At 41.8% G+C, this 27,671-nt stretch overlaps 3 protein-coding genes across 4 annotated transcripts in view; 1 reads left to right on the top strand and 2 right to left on the bottom strand.

Moving 5' to 3' along the window:
* LOC111970437 (syntaxin-18-like) overlaps positions 1 to 11,980 on the top strand; it is a 43,081-nt gene extending 31,101 nt beyond the window's left edge. Inside the window, 11 exon segments of the mRNA XM_023997164.2 lie at positions 3,775 to 3,842; positions 7,474 to 7,589; positions 7,666 to 7,743; positions 7,853 to 7,919; positions 8,511 to 8,620; positions 9,012 to 9,109; positions 11,111 to 11,169; positions 11,280 to 11,349; positions 11,447 to 11,499; positions 11,501 to 11,525; positions 11,797 to 11,980. Of these exon segments, the coding sequence (XP_023852932.1) occupies positions 3,775 to 3,842; positions 7,474 to 7,589; positions 7,666 to 7,743; positions 7,853 to 7,919; positions 8,511 to 8,620; positions 9,012 to 9,109; positions 11,111 to 11,169; positions 11,280 to 11,349; positions 11,447 to 11,499; positions 11,501 to 11,525; positions 11,797 to 11,892 (840 nt within the window). The 3' untranslated portion in view covers positions 11,893 to 11,980.
* A 4,001-nt stretch (positions 11,981 to 15,981) lies between these two features.
* On the bottom strand, positions 15,982 to 19,483 carry LOC111970436 (neuronal vesicle trafficking-associated protein 1). Its single transcript, XM_023997162.2, has 5 exons — positions 19,323 to 19,483; positions 18,826 to 18,985; positions 18,387 to 18,503; positions 17,034 to 17,144; positions 15,982 to 16,721 (listed from the first exon to the last, which is right to left on the bottom strand). The coding sequence occupies exons 2-5, from the start codon at positions 18,952 to 18,954 to the stop codon at positions 16,530 to 16,532; spliced, it is 549 nt and encodes a 182-aa protein (XP_023852930.1). The 5' UTR covers positions 18,955 to 18,985; positions 19,323 to 19,483; the 3' UTR covers positions 15,982 to 16,529.
* A 952-nt stretch (positions 19,484 to 20,435) lies between these two features.
* Positions 20,436 to 26,887, bottom strand: zbtb49 (zinc finger and BTB domain containing 49). Of its 2 annotated transcripts, XM_023997160.2 has the most exons (9): positions 26,642 to 26,887; positions 25,996 to 26,197; positions 24,609 to 25,747; positions 24,433 to 24,479; positions 24,254 to 24,327; positions 23,793 to 23,875; positions 22,268 to 22,360; positions 21,877 to 22,038; positions 20,436 to 21,613 (listed from the first exon to the last, which is right to left on the bottom strand). In XM_023997160.2, exons 2-9 carry the CDS (start codon positions 26,187 to 26,189, stop codon positions 20,838 to 20,840), a joined length of 2,568 nt encoding a protein of 855 aa, XP_023852928.1. In that variant the 5' UTR covers positions 26,190 to 26,197; positions 26,642 to 26,887; the 3' UTR covers positions 20,436 to 20,837. The 2 variants fall into 2 exon arrangements, with proteins under 2 accessions (XP_023852928.1, XP_023852929.1); XM_023997161.2 differs by lacking the exon at positions 22,268 to 22,360.
* Positions 26,888 to 27,671: the final 784 nt, after the last annotated feature.

Raw genomic sequence — 27,671 nt, 5'->3', positions numbered from 1 at the left:
TTACACTAGGGACCTACTGCCACATGCTGGTGAGGTGTTGCAAAGCAGAGACACATTGGCTTGTATGGAATTTAAGAATATGACGTTTGTCATTTTGATTTGAAGTAGATTTTAAATAGCACACCAGTGGTCTAGTGACCCTGGATTGTAASGTCTACTATGTGCGTATTGTTTAAAAAAAAATGCTAGGTATTAATATTGCACTGTTGGCGCTSGAAACACAAGCATTTTGCTGCACCTGCGGGATCTGGTTACGCGACCAATAAACCTTGATTCGATTTTTTATTTATTTACAATAATTAGCATGTTATGGGATTATAGCTGTGAGAAATAAAGTGAAAATGCCTAGGAGAATTGGAAAAACAACACACTCAGGCCTTTGACGGTTGGAGATGCCCAGACACGGTAGACAACACACTCCTGCCTTTCAACCATGGGGATGTTTCGCTTCACTCAACCCCTTTACAAGCACAAGTGCTCTAAATAACAAACAACATTTGATCCCTTAAATCTGCTTGGTTCTAATTGCTCTGAAGCAATGTCACACGTTAAGACTAAACTGTCTAAACTGCTTGGAGTAACTCTGGATTGTAAACTGCCATGGTCAAAACATATTGCTACAACAGTAGCTAAGATGGAGACGTCTATCCATAATAAAGCGCTGCTCTGCCTTAACACTATCAACGAGGCAGGTTCTACAGGCCTTGGTTTTGACGCACCTGTACTACTGTTCAGTAGTGTGGTCAAGGGCCACAAAGAGGGACTTGGGAAATTGCAGTTGGCTTAGAACAGGGCAGCACGTCTGGCCCTTAAAAGTACATGGAGAGCTAACATTAATGACATGAATGTCAACCTCTTATGGCTCAAAGTGGAAGAGCGATTGACTTCATCATTACTTGTTTTTATAAGAGGTGTTGACAAGCTGAAGGTACCACCCATGCATACCCCACAAGACATGCCACCAGAGCTCTCTTCACAGTCCCCAAGTCCAGAACAGACTATGGGAAGCGCACAGTACTACAAAGCCATGACTACATGGAACTCTTTTCCAAATCAGCTAACTGATGCAAGCAGTAGAATCAGATTTAAAAAGCAGGTAAAAATACACCTTATGGAACAGTGAGGACTGTGAAGTAACACACACACAGGCACAGACACATGAATACACACACACATGATAACATACGCACTATGCACACATGTACAGTCGTGGCCAAAAGTTTTGAAAATGACACAAATATAAATATTCACAAAGTCTGCTGTCTGAGTTTGTATGATTGGAATTTGCATATACTCCAGAATGTTATGAAGAGTGATCAGATGAATTGCAATTAATTGCAAAGTCCCTCTTTGCCATGCAAATTAACTGAATCCCCCAAAAACATTTCCACTGCATTTCAGCCCTGCCACAAAAGGACCAGCTGACATCATGTCAGTGATTCTCTTGTTAACACAGGTGTGAGTATTGACGAGGACAAGGCTGAAGATCACTCTGTCATGCTGATTGAGTTCGAATAACAGACTGGAAGCTTCAAAAGGAGGGTGGTGCTTAGAATCATTGTTCTTCCTCTGTCAACCATGGTTACCTGCAAGGAAACACGTGCCGTCATCATTGCTTTGCACAAAAAGGGCTTCACGGGCAAGGATATTGCTGCCAGTAAGATTGCACCTAAATCAACCATTTATCGGATCATCAAGAACTTCAAGGAGAGCGGTTCAATTGTTGTGAAGAAGGCTTCAGGGCGCCCAAGAAAGTCTGATATTTTGCAAAAGGTACAGGGATTGGACTGCTGAGGACTGGGGTAAAGTCATTTTCTCTGATGAATCCCCTTTCCGATTGTTTGGGGCATCCGGAAAAAAGCTTGTCCGGAGAAGACAAGGTGAGCGCTACCATCAGTCATGTGTCATGCCAACAGTAAAGCATCCTGAGACCATTCATATGTGGGGTTGCTTCTCAGCCAAGGGAGTGGGCTCACTCACAATTTTTCCTAAGAACACAGCCATGAATAAAGAATGGGACCAACACATCCCCCGAGAGCAACTTCTCACAACCATCCAGGAACAGTTTGGTGACAAACAATGCCTCTTCCAGCATGATGGAGCACTTTGCCATAAGGCAAAAGTGATAACTAAGTGGCTCGGGGAACAAAACATAGATATTTTGGGTCCATGGCCAGGAAACTCCCCAGACCTTAATCCCATTGAGAACTTGTGGTCAATCCTCAAGAGGCGGGTGGACAAACAAAAACCCGCAAGAATGGGCTGCCATCAGTCAGGATGTGGCCCATAAGTTAATTGACAGCATGCCAGGGCGGATTGCAGAGGTCTTGAAAAAGAAGGGTCATCACTGCAAATATTGACTCTTTGCATCAACTTCATGTAATTGTCAATAAAAGCCATTGACACTTTTGAAATGCTTGTAATTATACTTCAGTATTCCATAGTAACATCTGACAAAAATTTCTGAAGACACTGAAGCAGCAAACTTTGGAAATTAATATTTGTGCCATTCTCAAAACTTTTGGCCACGACTGTACACATGGATTTTGCGTTGTAGATGTGTTGTAATGGAGTATGGGCCTGAGGGCACACACTTAGTGTGTTCTGAATTCTTTAATGAATGTATTGTAATGTAATGTAAAATTGTATAACTGCCTTAATTTTGCCGGACCCCAGGAAGAGTAGCTGCTGCCTTGGCAGGAACTAATGGGGAGCCATAATAAATACAAATACAAGACGTCTAGGCCTATTTGTTTTCTAGGAGAGGAGATGGGTTTTAAGCAAATTGTAGCTCTGTATTAAAAGTTAAAAAAGATTCTCAGAAAGCCATGTTAACACAGCGATTTGGTCACTAGAAGAAAAAGATTGGACCGAAGACAGTGGGCTTTGGCTTTACCAAAACAGTCCAGCGCACCATGGGTCTCTGTCACAGTCAGTCATTGTGTCATTTTCAATACTTCGCTTGTCTGGATTATTATTWWTTWTTTWTTTRTTTTCTCAAACAGAGCCTGCTGTGTGTGGACTCACACACACTTCTGTCCTTCTCGCGCTCCACTCTGTGGATGGGGAACAATTAGATATTTTTAGATGTTGCCTGAATTACAGGAGTAAATATTGGATTCCACTGAGTTTCCTCTGGTTTTCCTGCGCACACATTTACTCTGACATTTTATCTGTGATAAATAGTTGACAGATTATACATTTTAGGCATATTTTAATGTTTTCTGTCAGGGCAGCTATATCGAAGCGTATAATTTTATTTACTGGTACTATTTAACAAGGAAATTGCCAGTTTGAATTTGGTATGTCCTGCCATAAACTAATAGTAATTGGTAAACATTCAGAATGGATAGAGAAAGACACATGGACAAGGTTTGCCTTTCACAGTCAATGAAAGCAAAGTTGTGTTGTTTTAGGCCTAATTTGAGATGTGTGAGCAAGGCCTGAAATTAACTCTTTGGTCCACCAGTGAAGGAATGAAATCCACCAACCTTTGACTTCTTACCAGCATTTGGCTGTGCGAGACATAGTGTGCGAGACATCGTTGAGAGAGAGGCCTACTTCTCAAGATACTGCATCGTTATCTCATAAGCCCTTTAGATGTTTACACTGGTTTGGTAAAAAGAAAGGGGTTCCTGGTACATCTTACCAATGAAAGTCCACAATGATGGCCAAAATCATGAAGAGGAACTGTGATGTCGTCAACAAATGGAGAAGGACACATGAAGAAATTGATAAACGTTCCTGTAATGTATTTTCTATTCATATTGACAGATCTCCAACATCACCAAGCTGAAAGACTTTCTACTGCAGCACAGGAAGGACTATGTGAATGCTGGAAGGTAAGCCTCCTATCAGGTTACCGAACCATGTCCTGTTTACTTTCTGTTTTCTGTCCATTTCAACTGTATGACTTTCATGTGGCTAATCCATTTTCACGTTTGACCCCAAAAATGCCCCCACCAAGGTTTCAGCTCGGCCTTCGTGTGGATTGTGATATATTTAACCGTTGACAAATTAATTGATGTTTCGGAAGTTTACATACACCTAGGTTGGAGTCATTAAAACTTGTTTTTCAACCACTCCACAAATTTCTTGTTAACAAACTATAGTTTTGGCAAGTCGGTTAGGACATCTACTTTGTGCATGACACAAGTAATTTTTCCTAAGGCTAATTGACATKATTTGAGTCAATTGGAGGTGTACCTGTGGATGTAATTTTTTTGCGAAAAGTGCAAATAAATCCCAGAACAGCAGCAAAGGACCCTGTGAAGCTGCTGGAGGAAACGGGTACAAAAGTATCTATATCCACAGTAAAACGAGTCCTATATATTTGAAGCCACTGCTCCAAAACCGCCATAAAAAAGCCAGACTAAGGTTTACAACTGCACATGAGGACAAAGATTGTACTTTTTGGAGAAATGTCCTCTGGTCTGTTGAAACAAAAATAGAACTGTTTGGCCATAATGACCATCGTTATGTTTGGAGGAAAAGGGGGAAGCTTGCAAGCCGAAGAAACCCCATCCCAACCGTGAAGCACTGGGGTGGCAGCATCATGTTGTGGGGGTGCTTTGCTGCAGGAGGGACTGGTGCACTTCACAAAATAGATGGCATCATGAGGCAGGAAAATTATGTGGATATATTAAAGCAACATCCAATGGAGGTGTTGGCTTTGGGGATGACCAGTGAGATATATCTGCTGGAGCACATGCTACGGGTGGGTGTTGTTATTGTGACCAGTGAGCTGAAATAAGGTGGAGCTTTACCTAGCATAGACTTATAGATGACCTGGAGCCAGTGGGTCTGGCGACGAATATGTAGCGAGGCCCAGTCGGCTAGAGAATACAGGTCGCAGTGGTGGGTGGTATATGGGGCTTTGGTGACAAAACGGATGGCACTGTGATAGACCGCATCCAGTTTGCTGAGTAGAGTGTTGGAGGCTATTTTGTAAATGACATCGCGAGGTTCGATAGGATAGTCAGTTTTACGAGGATATGTTTGGCGGCGTGAGTGAAGGAGGCTTTGTTGTGAAATAGGAAGCCGATTCTAGATTTTATTTTGGATTGAAGATGGTTAATATGAGTCTGGAAGGAGAGTTTACTGTCTAGCCAGACACCTAGGTATTTGTAGTTTTCCACATATTCTAGAGTAGTGATGCTAGTTGGGCGGGCGGGTGCGGGCAGCGAACGGTTGAAAAGCATGCATTTAGTTTTATTAGCGTTTAAGAGCAGAAGGAGGCCACGGAAGGAGTGTTGAATGGCATTGAAGCTCGTTGGAGGTTTGTTAACAGTGTTCAAAGAAGGGCCAGATGTATACAGAATGGTGTCACCCGCAGCAAGAGTGACATCGTTGATATATATATTATGATCGCCATGTTGCACTCATTGCTATGATATAATTCTTCCACGAAGACCTAAGATGTGCAAACTGTTTAGCCTACCGGCCGTTGTGTCACTGTCGTTAGCTAGGCTACTTAGCTAGCCATTCTGGGTGTTGTGTTTTTGACAAACCTGGTCCCTTACTGGAAAACATGTCGCTTATTTTGCAGCATTTAGCTGCGTATGTGGCAAGGGCCTTTCTCTTTTTTTATTCTCTCCCTCTCTGCTCCACTTTTCCTTTTCTGACCGTCCATTTCGCCATGCGACTTGTCTAAAAAGTTATCGGTAGAGAAGCAGGTAGACGGTTGCTATGTGCGTCGCGGAGAGATCTGATGTCATTTTTGCCGCGAGAGAGCGAGAGTCGCACCTGATGCGTGGATTCTCCATCAACTCATTCCTGCTTGCTATGTTATCGCTGGTCAAGTTGACTATTCACAGCAGGCCAAAACGACCCTCAGGCCACCGGGAAATGTCCCGTTGCTCCCAACCGTCAGTCCGCTATTGTGTGGAAGCACCTGCTTTCAATATACTTTGTATCCGGGGCCCCTCGGCTGTGTTCGGGGCCCCTTACCAACAAACGATCATGGTCCAAGCACACTAAGACAGTTGTGAAAATGGCACGACAACACCTTTTTCCCCTCAGGAGACTGAAAAGATTTGGCATGGGTCCCCAGATCCTCAAAAAGTTCTCCAGCTGCACCATCGAGAGCATCTTGACCGGTTGCATCACCGCCTGGTATGGCAACTGCTCGGAATTTGACCGCAAGGCGCTACAGATGGTAGTGCGTACGGCCCAGTACATCACTGGGGCCAAGTTTCCTGACATCCAGGACCGATATACTAAGCCCAAAAAATTGTCAAAGACTCTAGTCACCCAAGTCATAGACTCTTTTCTCTGCTACCACACGGCAAGCGGTACCGGAGCTCCAAGACTAGGACCAAAAGGCTCCTTAACAGCTTCTACCCCCAAGCCATAAGACTGCTGAACAAGAACATCAAATGGACACCCGGACTATTCATAGCCTCGTTATTGTTATGTCATTTTCTTGTTACTTTTTAATATTATTTTTTACTTCAGTTAATTTAGTAAATATTTTCTTAACTCTTTCTTGAACTGCTTTGTTTAAGGGCTTGTAAGTTAGCATTTCATGGTATGTTGTATTCGGTGCATGTGATAAATACAATTTTATTTAATTTGATCCCTCATTTACTCAAGTGTTTCCTTTTTATTTTGGCAGTAACCTGTATGTAGCGATAGAGCAGCGGAATAAAATGTAGTATGGGCCTACGCCTAAATTCAGTATGAGCCAGCAATTTGGATCCATTAGCCAAATTGTTAATATGATTTCTTTAAACCTGTGTCTAATGGAGAATATTAAATAAAAATGTTATGAATGAAACATTATTATTATTATTAGTTTAAATGGGAAGAAGTACATTCTATGACATTATCTTCCCATAGACTTGTATAATATGTACGTATATTGTTTCTTTATTAAACACGGCAAAGGTCTGTGTGCCCTTTTCATGTTTATTTGACAGAAAATTAAAATAACTGTACATGTGTCTGTCATCACAGAACTATCATTCAGAAACTGAGATTTAGCACCTGTACAGTCCAATCCTCTGATTGGTTAGAGACGATCCAATCTCTAACTTGTTTTGTACAATGTCCCTCACTTTGACGTCAGCAGAAATTATTACTACGATGGCAGTCTCGGTCTCTAAAAGGCTAGGGTGGCCAGAGCTACTGACAGAACATTGGAGTCTGTCAGAACTCGGCTCATAGTGATTTGTTTGTGTGTGTGTGTGTGTGTGTGTGTGTGTGTGTCAGTCAGCAGAGTAACTGATATCATTTAACTGCACAGAATCAGCAGATCTGGTTTATAGCAGATCTGGGTCCAATACTACCTAGCTCTCGATACCATCTCAACGACCATGTATCCTGACACTTTTAATATTGGTTTTGTTTAATTAAATTACTTGCATTTACGATATGTTGTTTGCTCATGGATTGTATTGACTTCTATATGAATGTAATAAAAAACTTGAATTTGAAATACGTTTTTTATTTAATAGCTTTGTGTGTTTACAGTCTCATCTCATCAGACCTAACACGGATGACAGACAATGAGCGAGACCAGATCGACCAGGACGCCCAGATCTTCATGAGAACCTGCTCTGAGGCCATCAAGCAGCTCCGCTCTGAAGGTGTGTGTGTGTGTGTGTATACTGCTTAATACACAATAATAATAACACTTTTCAATTTTTTTTGTCGCCCTTCCAGCTGAGAAACAGGTCATATCGACCCAGATTAAAGAGCACAGGGGGGCGGTCCTCGACCTAATCGAGATGTATTTGAAAGGTGGGCTCGTTAGTGATGCCGGTATATATTTGATGTCAGTGCATATTGTAAGTACTGTACTTTGTAATAATGTTGACAATATATGATTTGTGTCGATCATTGTTTGCAGGAGTATGCAAGCTTTATTCCCAGCAGAGGGCTATACGAGTGAAGAGAGTGGTAGACAAGAAGAGACTGTGAGTGTTCGAGGAGCTATTATTCTCAATGGAAGGATAAAACAAAAAATACCTTGAATTATTCATTTATTGTTCGAATTCTTGATTTTAGGAACGCTTGAGTTAAATTCTGACAATAAATGTGTATTATTAGTCTGTATTTTTACAACACGTAATTTATTTGTCCAGTATTCTTCATTCATTTACAACATTATGGCAGTAATCTATCTCCATAAAACACATTGTGACCTTGCCTTAAAGGGATAGTTGGAGATTTTATCTACTTCCCCAGAGTCAGATGAACTCGTCGAAACCATTTTTATATCCCTACATTCAGTTTGAAGGAAGTTGCCAACTAACGTTAGCACAATCATGGGAAGTCTATGTTCCTGCACACTTCCACTCATTGCGCTAATGCTAGTTAGCATTGGCTCACGAAACGACCTCTAACTTCATACATACTGGATGCAGAGACATAAAAATGGTATCCACGAGTTCATCTGAATGGTGAATTAAAGGGCTTCATTGCCAAACACACAAACTATCCCTTTAGTGTTTTTCTTGACATTTAGGAAGACTGAGCTTGCCTTTGGCGTTTTGATATTATTCTAGGTCCCGACTAGAGCCAGAGCACTACCACAGTAGGGTGGTGGTGGAGAAAAGCCCACAGGTGGAACAGCACAGCGAGGAGAAAACATCCAAGGAGGAGAGCAGCAGTGGTGGTGAGTACAGAGACCAAGAGGTGATCCCACTGGTGGAAAGAAAATCTATTTTGAGAACAGCTGACTATTTGAATGGTGTTTTTCTTGGAAATCATACATGCAGTGCATTTAACTGAAATGTTTGAATGGAAATAGTCAACTTCTGTATTTAAAATAAAGAGTTATGAAAGGAGTGACTTCTTAATCTTTGCGTTAGCTTTTTTTCACCTTTATTTAACCAGGCTAGTTGAGAACAAGTTCTCATTTACAACTGCGACCTGGCCAAGATAAAGCAAAGCAGTGCGACACATACAACAACACAGAGTTACACATGGAGTAAACAAACATACAGTAGAAAAAGTCTATATACAGTGAAGTGAAGAGTGTACATCTCCTTGTTTTCTCCCTGAAGAGCGGAGCGTGATGGAGGTCCCGGAGAACAATGTGAGCCTGTGGGAGGAGGGCCAGGGTCGTGTGGATGACGAGCTCTCACCTGAGGAGATGCAGATGGTATGGAACTATGGAACAGAGATGTTGTGTATGCTAACATGTGCTTGCTCTCTCTCCCCAATGCAATTTTCTATTATTGTCTCTACGTTGTTGTCTGATCTCATGTGATTCAAGTCACTTTTACCCCTGCCTACATGTACAGTGCGTTCAGAAAGTATTCAGACCCCTTGACTTTTTCCATATTTTGTTACGTTACAATCTTTCTAAAATTTATTACATTTGGTTTTTCCCTCATCAATCTACACACAATACCCCATAATGCCAAAGCGAAAACAGTTTWAAAAAACATTTTTGTTAATTACATTAAAATAAAAACAGATACCTTATTTACATAAGTATTCAGACCCTTTGCTATGAGACTCGAAATTGAGCTCAGGTGCATCCTGTTTCTATTGATACTTTTTTAGATGTTTTCTACAACTTGATTGTAGTCCACCTGTGGTAAATTCAAGTGATTAACGTGCTTTGGAAAGGCACACACCTGTCTATATAAGGTTGACAGTGCATGTCAGAGCAAAAACCAAGCCATGAGGTCGAAGAAATTGTCCATAGAGCTCCGAGACAGGATTGTGTGGAGGCACAGATCTGGGGAAGGGTACCAAAACATTTATGCAGCATTGAWGGTCCCCAAGAACACAGTGGCCTCCGTCAATCTAAAATAGAAGAAGTTTGGAACCATCAAGACTCTTCCTAGAGCTGGCCAGACGGCCAAACTGAGCAATCGGGGGAGAAGGGCCTTGTTCAGGAAGGAGATCAAGAACCCAATGGTCACTTTGACAGAGCTCCAGAGTTCTTCTGTGGAGATGGGAGAACCTTCCAGAAGAACAACCATCTCTGCAGCACTCCACCAATCAGGCCTGTATGGTAGAGTGGCCAGACTGAAGGCACTCCTCAGTAAAAGTCTCATGACAGCCCACTTGGAGTTTGCCAAGAGGCACCTAAAGGACTCTCCGACCATGAGAAACAAGATTCTCGGGTCTGATGAAACCAAGATTGAACTCTGGCCAGAATGCCAAGCGTCACATCCGGAGGAAATCTGGCACCATCCATATGGTGAAGCATGGTGGTAGCAGCATCATGCTGTGAGGATGTTTTTCAGTGGCAGGGACTGGAAGACTAGTCGGGACCGAGGAAAATAATAACGGATCAAAGGACAGAGAGATCCTTGATGAAAACCTGTTCCAGAGTGCTCAGGACCTCAGACTTGGGCGACGTTTCACCTTCCAACAGAACAATGACCCTAAGCACACATCCAAAACAACACAGGAGTGGCTTTGGCACAAGTCTCTGAATGTCCTTGAGTGGCCCAGCCAGAGTCTGGACTTTAACCCAATCGAACATCTCTGGAGAGACCTGAAAATAGCTGTGCAGCGACGCTCCCCATCCAACCTGCCAGATCTTGAGAGGATCTGCAGATAAGAATGGGAGAAACTCCCCAAATACAGGTGTGCCAAGCTTGTAAGGTCATACCCAAGAAGACTCGAGGCTGTAATCGCTGCCAAAGCTCCTTCAACAATATACTGAGTAAAGGGTCTGAATACTTATGTAAATTTGATACCATTTTTTTAGTTTGAATACATTTGCAAACATTTCTAAAAACCTGTTTTTGCTTTGTCATTATAGGGTATTGTGTGTAGATTGAGGGGGAAAAATGTTTGAATACATTTTAGAATAAGGCTTTAACATAACAAAATGTGGAAAAAGTCAAGGGGTCCGAATGCACTGTATCTACCAACTGCATATTGATATGATACTGGTACTGACCTTGTGTACATTCTCATGTGTTTTACTTCCCGTGTTTTTATTTGTAGATATCTGACCTAGTATTGATTCCGTGCTCTTTAAAATCCTATTCTGATTTTCTATTTTCGTATTTTGATATTAGACATTGCATTGTTGAGGAAGAGCTTGTAAGTAAGCATTTAGCTCTACTGTTTACACCTGTTGTATCCTTTGCAAAATAAAATAAACGTTGATTTGATTGCGTTTCACTCTGTCTAGTTTGAACAGGAGAACCAGAGGCTGGTGAGTGAGATGAGCAACCTAGTAGATGAAGTCAGGTTAGTGTTTAATCAACCCTTCAGACCATTCTTACCACTACATTCCTAAATATGACTGAGGTGAAGCAAAAATGAAAAAGATAAATTCATCTTCTCCCAATTTTTTTCAGGCAAATCGAAGGCAAGGTTGTTGAGATCTCGCGACTCCAGGAGATTTTTGCGGAGAAGGTGCTAATGCAAGTGAGTGACTTCCTTATTCCCCCTGGTCCAATGCCCATCCCACCTAATAAAGTGTTCTTGATGTGTGTTTTTATTTCCTGTTTTGTGTTTTTCACAGGAAACTGAGATAGACAGTATCCATCAGCTAGTCGTGGGAGCCACTGAAAATGTCAGAGGGAAACGAGGACATCCGAGAGGTAATGGCAGGTTATGCTAAACAACCCCTGCTTTTTTCCCCCCTGCTTTTTATACTGTACAGTATATTATTGTATGTAGATATTAAACATATTTTGAAATATTTATCTAAATATTTTTTTATTATGAGGGTGTCCATATGGAGGATGGAGGATGTAACTTTTAGAAAAACAAATGTACCAAATATTCGTGACTGACTCTTGAGGTGCTTAGCACAGCCAGTGATCTCTTTTAACTCTGTGGTTTCATCGTATGCTTGCCTTGCGTTTCCAGGCCATCCAAAACAATGCTGGATTCCGTGTCTGGATTCTCTTCTTCCTCGTCATGTGCTCCTTCTCTCTGCTCTTCCTGGATTGGTACGACAGCTAACCCCTTGAACCTGGCAGAACCAGGAAGTAAGTGACTTCCATCAGCAGGAAGTGACATCAGCCTGAGCTTAAGTGGTTATCACATTGAAGTATATGGTTGGATGGACAAAGTGTTGGGTTTAGGACCAGCTTTTCCTACTCCGAAGAGAACTGACCCCAGACATGTGCTTTCAGGACGACTTCACTACTGTCAACCGTACTCGATCCACTAGAGGACAGTGTAAACGCATGTTTACAAATGCAGTAAAGCACACTATTGGCTGAATGCAAAGTGCTGTCGTCCACCTGTACTGTGTGTATATATGGGCGATCAGTATCACATACTGACCACAATACTTGTTATTGCATCAACAGCAACTGTCCTCTGCCGTCTTTCTCAAAGGAAGTAAGTGGTTTTTGAGCTATTCATCATTCTTTGTTTGTATTGAGGTCTTGACAATACACATTGTAGACTTACGCTTTGTTGGGATGAAGAAAATGGTTTTTGAAACCCTTATGGTCTTTCATATGTATGTATTTCAATGGTATGCACATTTGTCGTTCAAGGGAAAAGATATGAGAGAACCACATACCATGGGGTAAGGTTTAGCTCTTGCAGATGGGTTATTTTCAAGAAGGGGTTATGAGTTACACAGACCATGTAAGCCTTTTGTTTGTGTAAATATGGTAGTTATGATCAATCAATGGGAGTATTTTTGGTGGTATAACTCCACTTGGCACTTGCTGCTTGTGTTGAAACCTAGTCCTAAGACAAATATATTGAAGCACTGCTTATGAAAGAAATTTGACTATTTTCTCTTATTTCTCCAAATTACAGCAAGAGATCCACAGTCACTAGTTCAGTGGTTCCCAACCCCAGTCCTCGAGTACCCCCAACAGTACACATTTTTAGTGTAGCCCTGGTGAAGCACCTGATTCAACTTGTCAACTAATCATCAGGCCCTCAATGAGTTGAATCAGGAGTTTTTTGTCTGGGGCTACTCGAGGATTGMCATTGAGAAATACTGCACTAGTTGATACATGTAACTGACAAAATAAAGGAAATGCCAACATAGTGTCATAAATAGGGCATTGGGGCACCTTGGCACAGATTCTACAAGTGTCTGGAATACTTTTGGATGGATGAGACACCAGTAGTGGTGCGTGGATAAAATCACTGGGGAAGCCAAGGCCCCCCCCCAAAAAGACACATTACAACCTACACTGTATGTGTTGTGATAATTGTGTTGTTTGCTGCTAATTCATATGCCTTGCGACCGTGATATATAGGCCTAAAGGCCAAGACAATAAGAAGACAGTGGCAGAATAACTTCAACCACACCTTTGTTTTATCACAAAACCGGAGAGCAACCTCTGTTCGGTGAAGTCCACGACGCATATTGCATGACCTACAACCTGGTTATTAAGTAAGTAAATGTTTCCGACATTTTTGGACCACTAAACAACTATTGATTTAGAACCACAGGAACAAAGAAAACAGGAACTGCCTCCTGTGTTTCAGCACCATTTCAACTTCAACATCCTCAAATCACCTCTGCTTAGWCTAATACAGTGACATCTAAAAGATACCAAAAACAATTTAGTCCAATCAACAGAAGCTAAATATGATGTCCTTCGTTCTGATTTCTGTTTGCTTTCGCGCAAGTAGAAAAACATGTTGACTCGCCCTACCTGTAGAGAAACGCCAATGCCATCCCCCTCTCTTTCATGTTAACGAAACGGTCTATCACTCTGTCATACACTTATGTTTTGTTGTCCTAGGCTACCTGGCTAAAATACTTGCTCGCTAGACAAACTTCCCTTCATGGGCAACGTTAGCTAGTTAACATTAGCCTTCTACATCTAGCTACATATTGGACTTACATCCTCTCAGGCCAGGGGCACAACAATGTATAAATGAATGGTTGGCTCAGAATTGCCGTTATAATCATTGGCCAGTACGGAGAATTAGGTAAAACCACAAGTCCAAATCCTTATCTCCACCCATGTCTAATTTTGGAAAGGGATAATTTTAGCTAGCTAGTTATCTAGCCACCGGCGGACAACAACACAAGATGCAACAATTCAAGTTGCTTCTGTTAATGACGTATGCCCTCAAAGCGATTTGATAGGAGACGCCAAGGAACATTCACAGTTGAGCTCGCTCAGTTTAGCTTAACACTGATTGCATTCAATGCTACGGGCGGCAACAATGTCATACTCGTTTGGACCAGACAGTATCAGATAGATGGCCTACACGTAGAGAGACAGAGGGGCACTGTTTCGCTCGCTCTGATGTTCTCCTGTGAGATAGTCATCAGCCTCTTGCGAATTGAAGGAAAATTATGAAACACAGAGACAAAATAAATATTTGGGGGGTACATTTTTGTGGGAAGCTTGGCATCCACAAATACACACCACTGTGCGAAACCATTCTTCCACGAGAAATTCCATTATTTGGTGTTTTGTTGATGGTGGTGGGAAAGGCTGTCTCAGGCGCCACTCCAGAATGTCCCATAAATGTTCCAAGGGGTTGCGATCTGGTGACTGAGATGGCCATGGCATATGGTTTACATCGTTTTTAAGCTCATCAAACCATTCAGTGACCACTTGTGCCCTGTGGATGGGGTCATTGTGATCCTATGGGGGCATAGCCATGGTAGCCAAAATAATGGCCTGCCCAGCATTTGTATACATGACCCTAAGCATGATGGGATGTCAATTGCTTAATTAACTAGGGAACCACACCTGTGTGGAAGCACCTGCTTTCAATACACTTTGTATCCCTCATTTACTCAAGTGTTTACATTATTTTGGCAGTTACCTGTATATTATACAAATTGTACTATAGCAATTCTCCAGTCTAGTGTATGACAAACCAACAGTATCCAGATGTAGAACTCTGGGCCAACGGCATGAACCCCCATCCAGAAAATGGCCTTTGGAACAATGAGCTTTAGAGATTTCATTCTCAGATTTATGCTTCTGAAAATCTGTTCATTTGGATGATCCTATATCCCAGCAAAATGATTATATCACTCCCAATATCTCACTTTGATCAAGGCCCTGGGGAAAATACTGTTAAAAGCCATGATTTCCTTTATTTTAAGGGAATTGAACACTACTGAATTGAACTGATACAAGATTAAGCATTATTACACCATGCTCGTAAATACATGAATGAACTTCATCTTGAGATATGATGGATTACTCAAACGTTTTTGAAATGTGTGCATTTTAATAGATGTTTGTTTACATTGGTTTCCAGCTCAAAGCCTATTACTCATATGTCCCAAAAAAAAACAGCATCAAATGTACTTCTGTTTACGTCATTGTATAAAAAAATCTGTGAGAACAGAAGGCATTACTCTTAAATGACATATGTTGAAAAAAAAGCTATGTATTAATCACTCCTTTCAGAGGTTTCATTTTTAGAGTTCTTGAGTTCTACTACACATCACTTTGTATGACTTGACTGCGTTCTAGGGTAACTGACAGCTACAGAATCCCATTCATATAGCATTACACGTTTACATTCAATAGTAATGCAAAAAAAACATTCAATATCAACGAGAAGAAAACAGGATATGCTATGCAGTGACAATAAGCATTCCCATGCTTTATGAAGGCATTGACATAGTGCCTGACCAAATACAGTGTAGTTCCCAATAAGGACGAGCTCTAAGTGCTGCATGTGGAGACGGATAAACTACAGAGGGTTCAATTATGCAGGATAAATATAATGAGCATCTTACCTGTGTCGTATTCAGGTGTTTTGAAATGGAAAACAAAAATGGGCATTTCTTATTGGACTAGTTTAGGTAGTACCGTGCTTTTTTCCTATTGGACAAGAGTCAGAATTAAAAAGGTCCTCTACACAAATGGAGGAGTCATTTAAAATGCATCTTCAAGTGAGTCACACACCCATTCATCCACAAATGGGAGAGGCAAAACAGTCTAGGAGGACCAAAAAGTTATAATTTTTAGCTGGATCTCTATGGTTAAATGGCACGTGCTCTGACAGTAATTCAAATGTTTTTTTGTAGTAATAAAGACAAAGTATGGTTGTGTGAAATGCAGAAGCCTAACAAAATGAACCGTGCATGTGTTTAAACCAGCTACGCAGACACTAGAATGGTTCAGTCAGTTTATATTTGGGGTACTGAAGTGAGATTTTATTCCCCATTATGTTTATGTACAAAGATGTTTTGTCAACAAGTGTCTGTGTGGCAAGAATTGTTTGTGTATGTATTCAAACAAACCAGATACCCATCCAACCGCAGTTCCTGTCTGTGCTTACACAAATGCATTTTGTCAAATAATTTCACAGATTAAAACACATTATGCCTGATTCATTGCAGTTATATCATATCATTTAAAACTGGCGTAGCTCAAGAAGAACCATTTTAGCTAAAGAATGTTTTTCCAGATTTCGGGTTTGCTTGAACGGCACCGTGTATACTATTTTTCACACGGCTGGATGGTGATCCTAGGGTCTGTTCAGAAGGGTGCAACGTTACAAAACGCTCAGATAGAAATACATTTTGTAGAACAGATGTGATTATCGCTCATGTTGAATTAGGCATCAGGTCAGCTCTATTTATTGTAGTTCTATTTGTAACATTCTTAACGTTTCACCTCTGAATACAGCCCAGTGCGTTAGGCCAGCTTCTGGTGGGTCTCTGTCTCTTGCTGGGTGACCTTCTCCTCGGACATGACGGTCATCCACGGGGACACGGACCGGGTGATGGTCTGCTTGGCCATGTTGTAGTGGTTGATGATGGTGAAGAGACGCCCGCGCCCGCCAGGAGGGTAGTAACCGTACATCCCAGTCGGCATGCACCGACCTTGCTGCAAGACAGGGAAAGAGAGGGAGAGAGATTTAACAGAGGAACAAAGGGAATAACTATAGAAATGTAGACAAGAGAAGCAAAACTTGGAGTCTAGGAAGTGCCTGTGAAAACCTGTCATTTCCAAAATTACCAAACATCAAGTTGCCAATAACAGAGAGAGAAAAGATAATTGATTTACCACAGCAAGTTCTATCTTGCAGATGCAATTGTATGCTGCCATTGATATGATTAGTGGATTTCTTAAAGATGTCATCTTCATTGGTACCTTGAATACTTAAGAGAAAAAAAAGAGGCATGCTTAGTTGCTTACCACATACATGAAGCCCTCTGGACAGGGCTGCTCATACTGGTAGACTTTATAGACCACCAGAAACACCACGCAAACCAGAAACGCCAAAGCACAAATCACCAGCAGAGTGACCTGGAAAGACGAGAGAGACAAACATCACCTCTGGGTTACTGAAGGTGCCTAGCCCCTAGATACTAATCTGTGGCGCTTTATGGATACAGGGCCAGAAGGCTAGGTGGAGTTATTACCATATTGCTTATTGCACCTATTCTATTGTTCAGATCTACGAGAGGTCATCAAGACGTGGCTGAGGGTTTGATTAGGGAATATGAATTGGATATTAAACTGAACAGAGTGAGAAACATGACGTCTTTAAAAGAGTCTGCACAAGAACATTGCACTGACATCGCTAGGGTGTTACGCAATGACTACTGGCGCTTTGAGGAACTGAGGAGGCGGGGAGTGGGAGAGAGGTGTTGGAGAAATCACTCAGTGATGAGGCCTGGGCCATATTCATTAAAAGTCTCAGAGTAGCCGTGCTGATCTAGGATCATTATAACCAAATGCAAAACTGGTCCTAGATCAGCTCTTCTACTCTCAGATACTTTATGAATATAGAACCTGATCTTGTCTTGGTCGGGGGACAAAACATAGTGAATTATATCAATAATTTTATTTGACAGAGGTTTAATAAGAGTTCTTCTGATTTCCAGGATATAGATGTCATATTTCTCAGAGTTAGAAACACCTTGCAAAAATCATTAAAAAAATGTAAATGAGGGGATGCTATGCAAAACCAGTCTTGGCGCCAGAGAAGAACCCATGTAATGAATGTCCCTTTCATCTACAGTGCATGTTGCCTACAGCAAAGTACATGTCTTACAAGTGATAACAGATTACGCCTTATTAAGCTGGGAAATACCACGAAGAGCACTACAGATATAGAAATCACGTGCTATGGAATGTCATGGGATGCATTTGCTCCATTGATGTTGATAGCCCACACTTTGATAGCTTGCAAATCAGAGCAGATATGGCTTTTTAAGATGATGATCTGTAGCAATCGAACAATTTGCTTCTCAAAGACCTCTATGGTTGTGTTTAGACAGGCAGCCCAATTCGGGTTTTTTAAACTAAATTGGTCTTTTCCACTACTAAATTGGTCTTTTGACCAATCACATCAGATCTTTCCACATCAGCTCTTTTACAGAGCTGATCTGATTGGGCAAAAGAACAATTTGTGAAAAAAGACAAGAATTTGCCTGAGTGTACTGAGTGTGACAAAACCATTAAAAGGCCATTGCCATGGCAGCAGTTGAAATTATCAAGAGGTTGAGGTGCTCGYGTGAAGAAGAAGAATGTAACATGTCTTACTTTGAGTCGTTCAGATACCCCTTCGATTATGCTTATTGAGAATTCTGCTATTTTTGGGGACCGCAGCCTGCTCTTCTTGTTCCCCCCATCATAGTCTGTTTTGGTCTTTACCACCACCTGAAACACAAGAGAAAATACCAAGATGTATAAACAATGAAGCTCATAGGCCTGCATGAAGGTGTTTATTCATGTGGAATAAATTGTGGCCTATTTCCTTCATGTGTGTAATGAAGAATAGGTTTATATATGTTTATTTGAGGCTATTGACCAAACAGTGATTATATTATCTCTAGACACGTTTATTTCCATTGGGTCCTTATTTGACCACATTCATATTATTTCAGACTATAAAGAAAACGGACCCCATGAAAACATTTGACGATGGGTAGCGTAGATCTATTGCATCAATAGGCATTCAAGTCACTTGAATAAATCTTACCCTGTCGAGTGCAGGGAACTGCAGTTGACTGGCATCTAAGGGTGTTATAAGGGGAATGGTGTCGAATCCATCTTCTGAGACGGCTTTGGCGTTGTTTTTGTCACTGAAATTATTCCCCAATTTAACCATTTTCCCAGACTAAAGGCTGTAAATGTATAACCTGTTCGGAGAGATACAAATCGTTCAGTGATTGTCTGAGAAATACATGTATGCGTCGTCAAAATTGAAAGGCATGTGATTGTTTTCATTTTATTTTAARGTAGCGAATCACTCGTGAGATTAGGCAAAATCACACCTACATATCACATTGCAATTGATAAAATATACTGTATGCAAGGTGGATTATTTTCGTTAATTTCATTATAAAAATACACGAAGGAGGGCTCGAGAATAACACATCCATTGTATCCTATGAATGTTACGGTTGCAATAAGCACAATTTTAATGATACGAACGATAAACCTGTATATGGTATTGACTAATACATCAGCATTTACCTGTTAACGTTTTTACTTGTAGTCCGTGTTTATTTTGTTGTCCTATTTTATTGCTTTAACTGAGAACGCCGGTGTAGGTGTGACGCAGACGATTTACGACAAACTGGATGCACAATATGGCCAAGCTCTCGTTGATGCTTCTCAAAAGGCGGTCCCTTCGAGCTATGGATGCTGCTGTTGGCAGCGTAAGTGATGTAACAACATTACATCCCATACATAGGCAACACAAGACATGAACCCTTGAGAGCAGGTCCAGGGAAAGAAAATTGCTACATTAACAAAACAAATATTTTGTTATTTGTGCACCCCTTCTCACCAATTTGGATTGCTGTTTTTCCCTATTGGGACTTTTTTAGGGTTAGTCTATTAAACACTATTTAGAATTATACAAACATTACTCCTGTTAGTTATGGAAATAAGCAACTTTATCATAATGTGTAGGTGGCCGTGTTTAGTTACAATTAGCTATAGTTCTTCACCCCAAAAATGAATAGTTGTGATTAGTTTGAGAAATGTAGTCCTTACTGTGTCATAAAACTGGCGCACCAAAAACAGTACTGCGATCAACGCGAAGTGGAGGACTGATCTCCAATTTCAGCTCCATAGCCGCTGAACAGCGCCGTGCCCAGCTCACATGAACCTGTTTTAGGGCAGTGGCTGCGGGAAGGCCTTCTGATAGACATTTTGCTATGCTTTGCTATTGTTCCCATTCCACTTTACCGTGAAATTTTCGATTGTGAATTTATAGTAAATATTACAAGATTATAGCAATATTTCTCTGACTTTTTGATATATTCTATGCACTGCTGCAACATTGTCTGTGCCTATTCTCAATCCATAGACCTTAGCCGTGATCATTCTCATGACTTCACGTTCATGTCTAATGTTTGGGTCTTCATGGAGGAGGTCAGAGAACTCAGACTGCAGACTAAATCCCTGTTCTGAAGAGAGAACTTAGCCACTGGCTTGGAGCCACTAAAGGAGACATTTATTGAAGCCATAATGAACCAGAAATACATTTCCTCTATGTTGTGTGGTTGACAGAGCAGGCTTACACAATACACCATTGTAACATTACTGCATGAAAATACAATATATTTTAAACTAAAAAACTATATTTTTGGCATCTTTTATTTCAAAACAGTGCATACTTATCCAGAAAGAATATACATTTGTTGCCATCTTTATAACAAATTGTTCTAAAAACAATATCCTATAAAAGGAAATACCTGAGTGTTATATTCTATTCATTGAAGTTAGATAATATCATAGTGCTAAGCAGTCTTCCTTCATAAGGGAACTCTATGGCTAGTTCTGAATAGACTAAAGTGACCTCCTTTCCTCATCTCCTTCCCTTCATCTACAATGATGTGAAAGAACTGAACAGATGAATGATGATCACCAGTAGGTATCATCATGTGGATTTGCCCTACAACAGTGTCTTCAAATCAGTCCTGACAATGGAGACGAGACGAGGAAAGGAAGCCACATTAGACACACTACTTGCTCCAGCTTTCACTGCTCCAGGTCATTGTCATTCTGCAGTGTTTTCATGGCCAGCCCCCATAGTGTTACACTGGAAAAGAAGGGTCCCTCACTTGCCCTGTAGGGGGTACCACTGGGGCGGCTAGCCCCTGGGAGGGCCCCACAGTAACTGTCTGGGGCTGAGAGGTACGGTCGGGCAACCACCGAGGCCCCAGACCCCTGCTGTTGTATCTCCACACCCACCGGCCCATTCTCCACATATGGGCCAAACACAAGGGCCTCTTGATGTAGGTGAGTTTTGCCCAGTTTCAGGGAGTCTGCTAGAGGAGGGCACTTCTCCTGCTGCTGGGAGGGGGTGGAGGGGAGGAGGTGCTGGGGCACGATGGCGAGGTGCTGGGGCACGATGGAGCGCAGCTCGGGGAAGGACGTTGAGGTAGACGGGCTGAGGTGGATGCTAGTCGACGGGGCTTCTGTATGTGCTGGTGGGGGCGAAGGCTTATCGAGCTCCATCACAGTATTGGAGGTTGGTGGTGGTTGCCTGGGCTCAGGTGCTTTACTGTGGCTGACAGTCTTGTGGAATGGGCCTCCTCCTCCTCCTCCATCAGTACTGCTACTGCCAGGCTGCTCTGGGTCCTCTACGTCAGGGCTGGAGTCGTCAGGCGTGGCCTTGCAGTGCATGCTGCAGTGTCTCCTCAGGACAGCCGAGCGGGTGAAGCTCTTGCCGCAGGTGTTGCAGAGGTAGGGTCTCTCCCCCGTGTGCGTTCTCACATGGCGACGCAGGTCGCCCGACCCAGCAAAGCTCTTCCCTGTGGTACGGTTTGATATGAGTTATCATGATATGTACCCAACCAACACAATCAACCATCCATTGATATGTGCTCTCAACAACTGCCGTCATGCAGAAAAATATACTGTTGCCTGAATTTGGAAAACTACATTCACAGACACTTTTTTTTCTACCAATCTTTTCTTGTGGTCTTCATGTCTATCTATAAAATACAGTATCCATATTCAGACAGCCTCAGGGTCTGTCCCCTCAGAGGCTGTCCTAATACAGGTTGATACGCACCACAAGTCTGGCAGGTGTGCGGTTTCTCCCCGGAGTGTCTGATCTTGTGCTTCAGCAGTTTCCTGTGCATGTTGAAGGACTTGCCACACTGGTCACAGGTGAACTCTCTGTCTGTAGTGTGAGTCTTCTTGTGCTCCTTCAGGTTGCTGATGTTGCTGAACCCTGAGTAAGGAAGGATACAACAGGCATTCAATGAGGACTTGATAACACTTAATAATAATAATGGATAGATAGGAGATCGACATGAATCATCCTTAATAAATGCATGTTTATAAAACTAGTGATGTGCAYTTTGCAAACAATTTGTCCTTTTTGAACGACTCTTGTAACTGACTCGAGAGTCATGATTTGTTTTTCTGAGTGACTCATTCGTTTTAGTCGTTCATTTGACCTGCTAGTGCTGGTAGCAATGAGTCTTTCAGCAGGATTAATACACGCTCCTCCAGCTCAGCGGCTCCAGAGACGTGCTCCGACCACCAACTGTCTGTCATATACGCATGCAGGAAAATACACCATGAGCACTGAGAAGAAAAATACATGTTTAGAACTGATAATAGATTGCATGGTGCAAGAATTAATGCAATTAATTTAGTATTGAATTTTATGATGGACACAGCTTTMTAGAACCAAAACATACACAGCCCCTGGTCAACAAATTCGAACTCGAGAAAAAAATGTGTTCGGGAGGTGCAGTTTGCAAGCGYCATTGTGCTTGAGCCTCACGGCAGTCACGCAATGCATTCCGCCAAGAGTCGTTCACAATCTAGTCCGGTTGTTGCCACAACTAGACCTTGTTTCAAATATATCAATAAATYATCTTATTTGTATGCCTAGCAATCAACAAATGTATATTGTTTAAAGCACACATGTATAAGTCTCAGTCACAAATTACGCTAAGCCCGCTATGGTGAACGACATGTGTCGTGGAAAATTGCAAGATTATGTTATAATGCTTGTATTGCATTAMAATGGTTGTTTTATTCGACAGAATAMAATATTCTGTTAACTATTGTGTGTGGGTTCCACTGAGGATGGGCCTCTGAGATAGCACTGACAGAGYAGATTTACGATGTCTTTGGGTGATAAAACCTAAAGAGCATTCCAGAGAACATGAGCTAATGGTTCTGTTCTATACCGTACCAGGGAGAGAGGGTTCTAGTTTGGAGTAGGAGGGCCAGACACTGGTCTTTACAATGAAAACTGTTGACACAGCAGTAACTGTCTGCTATGTTTTATAGATATCTTTCATACAAATCTTAACCTTTGTGAACTGTTCCTAAGATCTGTGGTTCGTCATGTTAATTGAGGGGTGTATCTTGGCTATAAAAGATCTTTGTACTTTTATGTTGGTACTTTTCAATGGTTCATTAGAGATAGTGCATCATTGAAAGTCAAAAATRGCTATTGCAAACTCTTATTATTAAAGATGTAGTTTAAGTATAACTCTGACTGGTGTGTGAAGTTTAACTCTCCTCATTTGGTAATGCAAAAATATACCCCCACACATGTGAATGAGACAGTCATGAGTCTACAAGCCTCTTTCGAGTTTTCAGTTCATCTTCCGCCAGTAGGGGGTCCAGCGTGCTCTGGCCATTATTGACTCAAATGAACAAAATTAGTCTAAAGATTTGTTCTTATGACTGAACGAGTCGAAAAGATAAGTAAAATGAGCCAAACTTTCCATCACTATTATAAACACGTTTAATTGTTGTTTCTTTACATTTTTAAATGCTTATATATAGCAGGCCTTGTAATGTTATGAGAATGTTAGAATTATTCATTGATGTTTGATTTCTCAAACATTATATACTGCCCACCTTAAAACACACATAGGAACACTAACATCTAAGAATCGATGTTTATATTGTGCCAGGGATCCATACTGGGATAAGTAATTTGTTGGTTGTAGCACTCACCGCGTCCACATATGTCACACAGGTGTGGCCGCTCTCCCGTGTGGATCACAATGTGACGCTGAACATCCCCCGAGGCAGCAAAGCTGGGAGATGCCACAGTGAGGGAAGGAGAAGTAGTCAGCATAACACAAATACACCTCATTAGATGGCTGAGTCAATGTTATGACTCACATCCATTGTTATCTAGACGGCTATGGCACATGCACATTCATGATTGTTGTTACTGCTTATGAAGGTCTAATGTATTGTTTGTAAATGTGTTATGTATATGTAGTGCCCTTCACAGTGCTATCTAGAGCAAGGGTCTACAACTGCTAGGCTAGATCAAAAGCCTGCCCACCAAGTAACTGACCAGGACCAGAGTTGGAGACAACTGATTTAGAGCTGTCCATTCTAGCAGTATGGTGACAGATGACCCAATATGGAAAACTTTTCTAAATTGTAAAAAAAAAAGTGTTTACCTTTTCCCACAGAGTTCACAAATGTAAGGTTTTTCTCCAGAATGGCGTCGTAAATGGGTCTGCAAATTACCTGCCTGTCAAAAAAAAACAGTGTTCATGTAAACCTCCCTATTTGCCTAGTGGACACACTAAATGACTTTCATAAATTGATTGAACAAAGGATAACTGTGCACCTTTACCTGTGAAAAGTTTTTCCTACAAACATTACACTGGAARGGTTTCTCCCCTGTGAGAAAAAAAAACTTTTTTTTTTCACCTTACAAAAAGTCAGCATACAACTTTTTTGTGCATTTTTCCCACACATTTTAAAGCTCCAAAAATCAGTAATGACACAATAGTGAAATTAACAAACTACCAGTGTGTGAGCGCTTGTGAAGTTCCAGGTTGCTTGGGTGTTTAAAAGTCTTCCCGCACATCTCACAGCAGTACTGCACCTTATGCCCAGTTGGTTCTGTTGGATCACTGATGGTTGGTGGGTCCGGTTCCTCCTCTTGGTCAACAGGAGGTGGACTTGGAAGTTGAGAATCCATTGCGGTCTCCAACACCACTTCCCTGTCTCTGGCCAGGCAGTCTATGGGAGGTAGGCAGTCTACGGGAGCTTCAGGTGTCTCACTCTGGACCACTACCTCCTCTTGGTGAGTCACCTTTGTGCAGTGGTTGACTGGTTCGCTGCTCTGCTCCAGGCACATCTCTTCTAGAGCCTTCTGAGGGCGCAGGTAGTTGTATTTCTTCAGGTAGACGGCTTTCTTTGGCCGCATGGGCTTGTTGACAGGGGAGACTTTTCCTCCTGGGTTGGCTGTGGTTGACAAGTCTTCAGCAGGCAACGTTGAGCCAAACCTCTTCTCAGCTGGTATAGCCTGCAGACAGGGTGGGTTTGACTGAATCGCATTGCCTGAACATACAGGGGCATTCGCGCATGGTTGTGTGACCCCAAATTGGAACTGCTGCTCTTCAACCAGCACCAGGGGGCTTGGGCCTTGGTTTAATGCTGCATTGCTAGTCTCAGCAGCAGCACTCTGCTTGAAGTACTGCTTGCTGTAGAAGTTGCGTAGCTTGTAGCCGTGTACTAGCTGCTTCTCTGGGACTGGCTGGGTAATGGCTGTAGTCTCAGAGGTAGCGTTTCCACCATGGGACATTGGTGCCCCACTGCCAAAGGCAGACCTCTGGCCTACCGAAGAAGGGCAAGGAAGGTCCACGTCTTGGGAAAGGCCTGTCCCGAGGAGGTAGTCGTGTTCCGAGGTCAAGACACCAGACAATGAGAAAGAAGGGGCCTCCACGGCAGGAGCGCTGGGTTTCAGGAAAGTGTTGCACATGCTCTGTACATTTGGGACCTGTAAGCACTGGGCGATGTCCAACAGTGCTTGTACATTGTCCTGGTTGACATCTAGATGGGAAGTGTACATGTAGTCCAGTATCTGGCCTATACCTCCCACATCCTGAATGACCAGTTGAAAAACGTCATTTTTTTGACTTGGCGAATTTTGGAACAAAGACCTGCTGGCACAAAAGTTAAAAGGTTATTTTACAATGTCGACACATTGCTAATTTATCCCTGTAGAGCTCTATCAGGCTATAATATGAGAACACAAAGCGTGTTGAATCTCCATTTCATGTCTGTTTTGTTTAATAGCAGTAGTAAGGGAAAAACAAAATCCTAAGAATCAAGGTATTCAATCTAGTATGGCAATATTCTTGAATATATTCACTACATGACTTGTGGATGATTATTATTAATGACACACCTGAAATAGGAACTAAATGCAGCAAGTACATTTTTGTGGGCTTTGAAGCATACTCCTTTGACTACTAGCATGCAGTCACAGAGAAGCCCCTGTATCCTCTGCTCCTGTAACTGCTGGAGAAGGTAAGCACTGTGACTGGACAACGTTTCCATGCTTTTAAGAACAGTCTTCAGGTGACCCAGGGAAGTGACCATCAAAACAACTAGAAAACATTAATAAAACAGAAGAACTGAGCATATATTATTTACAAACAAGCAATGTACTGCCTCTCATTGAAATTGTATCACTTAATTGTTGAAATGTATTACTATGGGCCCCCTGGATAGAATTCGAGGGTTATTTAGACAGCGGGGAAACATGACAGCAGTAGGCCTATTTATGAAACTACAACTCAATTATATGGGGATTGACTAACGTGTGACAAGTGCAGAATATTTAGGCAACACGATTAATTTAGGAAGATAACATTGCAAGAACCGCGCAAACACCTATTACTGTTTTGAGACCAACAACGAGAAAATTTGACCAATACGGGAGTTACATTAAGCGACCTGCAACTGTACTAATAGACATGGTTCTAATTACAACATATACTGATGTTATTCAGCCACTACATAACTATGTAATACTTCTTTCGCTGACTTACCTCTATAATTTATATTTCATTTGGATGATTGGTCCCTTTCAAACATGTTACATAACTTCCGGTATGACTTTCCACACTTAGCCAAAGAGAAAATACGTAATACCAACTCTTACGAGACAATATTACTTCTACTTTATGTAGGAACGACCATTAAACTATGTTCATCTCTGGGTAAACACTAAAGTATCATTTTTTTGAACGTCTTTAAGAATCATGACCTGGAACCCCTTCAAAACCAGCTGCTGTATTTTCGGGAATGTAAATAATGTAACACTTCCTGTCTAGAAAGAAGTCACGTGTACGTTGACCGGTTATGCTGCGTTCGTCACCAAGTGGGAGGTGGGAATGTACCAGATGTGAAGCCGTAATTAACAGTTGAAGGCATTCCCGTGCTTTGAACTCGTTGYGAAATGCCGATTGGCTAATGGCCAACAAGCTGCATAAACCATAAACTAAAATTACAGCTGCGTTCGTCACCAAGTGGGAGGTGGGAATGTTCCAGTTGTGAAGCCGTAATTACCAGTTGAAGGCATTCCCGTGCTTTGAACTCGTTGAGAAATGCCGATTGGCTAATGGCCAACAAGCTGCATAAACCATAAACTAAAATTACAGCTATAACATTTGTAAAGAAATTATAGTGTTTAAAAAACAATTCCAACTAGGGAACTCTGGTCTCTTTCTGGAGCTCTCTATTTCTGACCTGACGATCACCAACGTCATGATTTGACCTCGTATTTTTTTTGAATTCGCAGTTGTCCTGAATGCACTATAAACACCACCTTTCCACTGGTTATGAACGCAGGGTAAGCAAAAWCTAGCAAAAAGGCTGTGACCTCAGCAATCTCTGTTAAAAATAGAAGTGTCTTGCAAACTATTACAGACTACAAAGGGAAGTCCAGCCGCGAGCTGCCCAGTGACATGAGCCTACCAGACGAGCTAAATTACTTCTATGCTCACTTCGAGGCAAGCAACACTGAAGCATTTATGAGAGCATCAGCTGTTCCGGATGACTGTGTGATCACACTCTCCG

The sequence above is a fragment of the Salvelinus sp. IW2-2015 genome, linkage group LG11 (genome assembly GCF_002910315.2).
Source record: "Salvelinus sp. IW2-2015 linkage group LG11, ASM291031v2, whole genome shotgun sequence".
NCBI classification, from domain to species: domain Eukaryota; kingdom Metazoa; phylum Chordata; class Actinopteri; order Salmoniformes; family Salmonidae; genus Salvelinus; species Salvelinus sp. IW2-2015.
Note: the sequence above shows the minus strand (reverse complement) of the source record. Positions and strands in the feature narration are given on the sequence as shown.